This window comes from Sorex araneus, chromosome 1, assembly GCF_027595985.1.
Source record: "Sorex araneus isolate mSorAra2 chromosome 1, mSorAra2.pri, whole genome shotgun sequence".
NCBI classification, from domain to species: Eukaryota; Metazoa; Chordata; class Mammalia; order Eulipotyphla; family Soricidae; genus Sorex; species Sorex araneus.
In genome coordinates this window covers 174,179,483-174,185,713 of record NC_073302.1, presented here as the reverse complement: position 1 = coordinate 174,185,713, position 6,231 = coordinate 174,179,483, and the positions used below count along the sequence as shown (strand labels likewise).

The following is a 6,231-nucleotide window of genomic DNA, read 5'->3' as shown; positions in this document are numbered from 1 at the left end:
TCTGTGTGGCTTCTTAACTCGCCCTCCAGATGAGTATGAGTCACTTTGAGAGGACTGCCTGCGCTTTGTAGTTTGTGTGTCCGCTGACATCACAGGCATGTAGGTAAAGTCATGGGTGAAGTCCATGGGTAACTGTTTCTCAGAACTGGTAGTAGTAGATGGGGATTTTGTGCGCTGTATTGGGGCTGAACTTCGGCTTTTTGGAAAAGAGATTTGTGGTTTCTGATCAGGCGTCACAGATGAGTACAAGACAGTATGACGAGACTGAGTGGGGTTTGTAGCTTGTGTGTCTACTGACCAATCAGGCTCTCTCTGGACTCCATCTTGCTTCCCTGGCAAATGGCTCTTACGTGCCTTCTTACCTCTAGTCCCAGATGAGCACTGGTCAGTTTGAGGGGACTGACTAGGAATTGTAGGTTGTGTGTCAAATGACATCCCAGGCATATAGGTTGAGCCATGGGCAAAGGCCATAGATGTTTGCACCTCAGAATCCGCTTCTGCGGTAGATGGGAGGTCTGTATGCTGCGTTTGGGCCACACCTAAGTTGCCTGGCAAAGAGCTGTTGTGTGTTTTCTTCACTCTGTTTCCAGAGGAGTACATGGATTGTGCGTTTTCAGAACCAGGAGTCAGGTCAAAGGGAATATAGTTCTCCCCGGAGTCAGGGACATTTGAGAACGTGATTGCCTGAATAGAGGTTCTTATGTTCATAGGCTTAATATCACACTTGTTATTCCCTGGCGCAGAGGGAGAAGCCGTGGCGCATAGAGGGTCTGGAACAACGGCTGGTACGGGAGCGGGAAAGGGATCCACACCCATGGCTTCTGGGCATTTCTTTTGGCCGGAGGTCGCTTGGAAGAAAGGCTGAGCAGCAGGAGAGGTGGTAAGAAAAACTGACTGCAAAGAATCTCCTCCCTGAGATGGAGTGGTGCTGACAGGATTGGAGCTTGCTGGACTCAAGCCACCCCTTGGAACAGGAATCGCAGGACTGATGAGGAACTGTGTTTTTTCATTAGTGTTTTCAGGATGACGTGTCTGAAACTGAGATGAACTCTGGGAATTTGCAAATTGATAAAGCAAGCTGGTAGTAGCAGTATGGCGCTGGCAAGTCGTACTGGATGGGATCAGGCACCCGGTAGTAGCACTAGATGTCGTGGTGCAGGAGGGGACAGGCTGTGTGGGACCGGGGTCAGCTGGGCCCTTCGTCATTACTGGCTGATTCTTCATACTCCTCTTGGTGGGATGTTATTGGTTGGCACCTGCGTGTTGTTGGTGGCTTGCAAGTTTGTGGTGGCTAAAGAGGGGAGCTTTGGTGGTGGGGGAAACTCACCACGACCCCATTGCAGGGGCAGCTGCAGAGGAGCCAGCTGTGGTGTGTGCGGTAGAGGATGTTTCCTCTTGCAGGGCCGCCTTCCTGCAGATCCTGGAGAAGTGCTCCCCGATGGACCTCCTGGAGGTTTCTTTCCGGTGACCTTGGTGCCTACCAGCGGACCTGGAGGGCTGGCCCGGGGGTCTGCAGGCTGCTTCCCCCCTGTTGTCTCCCCTGGCAGCGAGCTGCAGGGCTGCCTGCCTGCAGATCGTGGAGAAGCACTCCCCGATGGACCTCCTGGGGGCTTCTTTCCGGTGACCTTGGTGATTACCAGCGGACCAGGAGGGCTGGCCTGGGGGTCTGCAGGCTGCTTCCCCCCTGTTGTCTCCCCTGGCAGCGAGCTGCAGGGCCGCCTGCCTGCAGATCTTGGAGAAGCGCTCCCCGATGGACCTCCTGGAGGCTTCTTTCCGGTGACCTTGGTGCCTACCAGCGGACCTGGAGGGCAGGCCCGGGGGTCTGCAGGCTGCTTCCCCTCTGTTGTCTCTCCTGGCAGCGTGCGGCAGGGCCGCCTGCCTGCAGATCGTGGAGAAGCACTCCCTGATGGACCTCCTGGAGGCTTCTTTCCGGTGACCTTGGTGCCTACCAGCGGACCTGGAGGGCTGGCCCGGGGGTCTGCAGGCTGCTTCCCCCCTGTTGACTTCCCTGGCAGCGAGCTGCAGGGCACAGCCAACACGTCCGCGCTGGGAAGAGGCCCCCCAGGAGGCTGGACGGGTCCGGCCTCGGGTGGGACAGAGGGTTTGGAAGATGAGACTGAGGGTGTCTCTGCTCCTGCCTGCAAGGCCTGGAGCTGGTGAGGCGGGGGGCGGGAGGACCTGGGGCCGGCGCCACTGGGCTGCAGCCCGCTGGACAAAAGCGCCTTGCCGCTGAGGGTCCCGCTGTGCTGCGACTGCCCCGTCTGGACGCCAACTTCCCGGTGTGCTGCGGGCTTGGGGTGGTCTCGGCTCCTCTCTCTAGTTGCCTTCAGTGTGCGCCTCGTGGGTTTGAGGGTCTGGAGGGAGGGTGTCCGCAGGACATTGAAGTGGCGCCCCAGAGCGGGGATCCTGACGGGGCTCAGGTACGCAAATGTCACTGACCTTGAAGGGGACAGGACCAGCTTCTCCCCACGGCCCCCACACGCCGCATGAAGTCGCACAGGGGCGTTCGTGTCCGATGGCAGGGCACAGGGCCTCCAGGGGGTGATTTTAAAGGTGGCTGGCGGAGGCTTCCGAGGCTGGTGCGGGTGGTTAGCAGGTGCCGGAGCCTCGAGGTGCCCCCGGCCAGGGCGAGCGGTGCGCTGTCTGGACACAGGGAGTGGGCGGGTTTGGCCCAGACGTCCCAGTGGGAGATGGCAACTCTTTAGCAGGAGGTAAACTCGTGCTACTACGTTGCCCATTTTTTTTTGTTTTGTTTTGCGATCGCTAGATCAAAATTCACGGGATACCGCGATAGAAACGATAAGTTTCTGACTCCTGTCCTCTTCGTGAGGTCAATATATACTCAGGCAGTGGTTGTGACGTTGCCTGTGACGTCACAGAACAGTACGTCGTGGCTTCTACATAACCATTCCGGGGCTCAGGGACCACGTCCAAGGGCAGAGGGCGAAGCCCCATTGTCTGGCCCCTCCAGGGCTTGCCAGAGCCTAGAACCTGTGCTGTGGGGAGTGGGTTGGACCTGATAGAACCCATGCAGGAACTGCTGGGGGCTGCACAGGGCTGTCCGCCAGAGCACACGTCGCTGAGCGTGTGCTTTCAGCGCCCAGAGTCCGTGCAGGCAAAGCCCTGGGCGCCTGGGGCTGCCCCCTCCCTCGGTCCAGAAGGCCCGCCTGCTCAAGGCGGCTGCCCAGACCCCAGATCCTGTGCTGGGTTGCTCTGGCTGGCTTGGAGCCACGTGTACATTCTCCCAGGCTCACCCACGCCTCTGAGTTTCCAAGTTTCCAAGGAATGGATAAATTGCCCAGACCTAACCGGTCACTTGTTCTCTACTTCATCCTACAGATTTTATTTTATTATTTGGTGGGGGCAGAGAGGGGGGGTTCTTTTATTTTCGTTTAGAGCATTACAAAGCCCTTCATGATTGAATGTCTGTCATACAGTATTCCAACACCCATCCCTCCACCCGTGTACATTTCCCAGCACCAGTATCCCCGGGTTCTCTCCCATCACCCCACCCCACAGCTCCTTAACCCTTGCGTTCCCCTTTGGCAGGTGCTTTACAGGTTTGATTTTCAAACTGAAAGCATGTCATTACATCTTCAACCGTGCCCCTAGGTCAACACAGGTGGTCATTGGTCTAGCCAGGATAGGGACCTAGTCTGTGTTATCTGACTGGTCAGGGCTGTGGAGCAACTATCACATGTGCGTCCTGTGTGTCTCTTTAGCTACTCTAGTGGAACAGGCTGGAGAGACAGTACATGGGGAAGGCGCTTGCCTTGTATGAGGACAGTGCAGGTTTAGTCCCCGCCATCCCTGCGGTCCCCTGAGCCCTGATAGGAGTGTTCCGTGAGCACAGAGCCAGTAGTAAGCCTGACCTCTGGTGCATATGGCCCCAAATCAACAAACCCAACTCAGTAGCGGAAGATTGTCATAATGAGCACAAAGTGGCTCTGTGAAATCTTCACAGGATGTTATTGGGAACTCAATATGGCTCTAGATATTCTGCACCACGTTTCTCTGGTTTAGTTCACTGCGATCTTTCGTCTGGCTGATACTGTGTATTATGAGATATGGCAAGAAGAAGTTAGGGATCCAAAAGTCATACTGAACAGTAAAAATCATTGTAGTGAATGATGTGAGACACAACTACAATTTTTTCCCAGTTTTTCTATCACCATTTCTTTTTGTTTGTTTGTTTCTGGGCCACACCCACTGACTCTGCACTCACAAATCTGGCAGTGCTCAGAGGTTTAAATGGGATGCCAAGGATAGAACGTGGGTGAGCCGTGAACAAGGCAAGTCCCTACCCAATATACTATCCTTCCAGCCCAAATAGCACCATTTCTTGAAGAAACTTTACTTATTCTACTTCTTGTACCCAGATGCATTATCATAGACTAACTTCAGAAACCTGGAGGTTTAATTATGGGCTCTCAATTCCATTTCAGTACTACAGAGTTATAAAAAAAATTTGAGTCACTATGAATTGCAAAGTTGCAAAGTTTTTTGTGACTGAATTTTAGACATACAATATTCCAAAATCAATCCCTTCACCAGTGTCCATTTCCCTTCACCAATGTCCCTACTTTTCCTACTACCTGTCAACTGGACTCTATGGCAGTCACTCTTTTCTTTTTTCTTCTTCCCCCCCCCTTTTAGAGACTGTGGTTTATAATATTGCTACTGAGAAAGTATCATTACTGAGAAATATCATAAAGTAAAATCACTTTACCTATTTTCAGTACCCGGTCCCAGTCCAGAGTGACCACTTCCCTCTATCTTTGTCCTAGTGGTCCCTTTACTATCTTACCTACCCCCACCCATGTGTGTGCTTCCTACTAAGTACCAGTTTTCCTACTTTTTGTTTCTATATCTTTGGGTATTAGTTATTTCCATACTATGTTATTTTTATATACCACATATGAGTGAGATCATTCTGAGTTTGTGCCTCTCCATCTAACTTACAAGGCGCGGGCGAGGGAAGGGAGGCCTCACCGCACCGAGCCAGGCACAGGGCCTAGGGCAGCAGCTGTCTCTCCCGCCACCCGAGTTCGGTAGCCTCCGGCCACTTCCCCCACCCCGGGGAGGTTGATGGCGAAGATGTGGCAGGCGAAGGAAGGAACGGAGCCATGATGGTTGGTCTCACTTGCAGCTTATTCCAATCTTCTCTCTATACACTCTCCCCGACCTCTCTTCACCTTTCCGCCCCCTATACACTTTCAGCCCCCTCACCTTCTCTCCAAACCCCTTTTATTCATCATGGCCCTTCCAAAGGGCGCAATACACCAAAAGCACCAAAAGATCTTACAGGAAGAACATTGAGGCAACATAATTCTCTCCTATCTGCAGGCCCTTAATCTAGGCCCCCCGGAAAGAAGATACAAAAACAAAACTGAAGCCTTCTTTGGGCTGAAAGCACTCGGATTTACATCCCAAAGACCAGGCTGGGCTGCAGCCTGGAATCTACAATGTCAAATCAAGCCTGGCTAGCACCTTAGATCTGCGGGTCAAAGATCAGCTAGGTTTCTGTGACAAAAGGTTTCTGTGACAAAACTCCAGAAGGCAGCTGGAAAAGGGGAAATATTCCAACACATGCTTGTATCAGCAAATTTCACAACTCATCTTTTCTTATGCCTTGTAGTATTTCATTGTGAATATGTAAAATAGTTTCTTTATCCAATCATCTATCTTGAGATTTTTGTCTATTACAAACAGTGCTATAAGGAACATAGACATGTCTTTTCTGCATTGTAATTTTGAACCCTTGGGATATATTCCCAGAAATGTATCATAAAGGTTTGGTTCATATAGTTCTATAGTACAATTTGAAGCTAGGAAATGGAGTAATCCCATCTTCTTTTTACCTCAGCAACTGTTGATACAATTCTACTATTAAAATTGATTAGATAACAAAATTGCTGTTAGGGTCTGGTATCGATAATTTCCCCCTCTCCGAATCCACACAAAGAAAGAGTTCAGTCAATGTAATACACAAGTGGAGTTTATGAAGCCAGCTAGCTGGGGCCCAGCTCTCAGGCATGAAGGCCAAAGCAAGACCCTGAACAAGGGAAAAACCGCAAATTTTATAGTCAATGCTTACATCATAGCCCGCGCTTATGAATTCAAACAAAAACGTAAGCGAAAATTGCAAGTTTCATAATTCAGAAGAAAACATGTTTTCAAATAGTACAAACAAATAGTTACAGATTGGTCATCTATACATGTTTTCAGAAC

The 6,231-nt window shown here is 51.3% G+C and overlaps 1 protein-coding gene across 1 annotated transcript; it reads right to left on the bottom strand.

Annotated features, from left to right (window-relative positions):
• Positions 1-1,220: 1,220 nt before the first annotated feature.
• LOC129402063 (basic salivary proline-rich protein 2-like) lies at positions 1,221-2,955 on the bottom strand. The gene is made up of 2 exons (XM_055126675.1): positions 2,888-2,955; positions 1,221-2,643 (listed from the first exon to the last, which is right to left on the bottom strand). The coding sequence occupies exons 1-2, from the start codon at positions 2,953-2,955 to the stop codon at positions 1,221-1,223; spliced, it is 1,491 nt and encodes a 496-aa protein (XP_054982650.1).
• Positions 2,956-6,231: the final 3,276 nt, after the last annotated feature.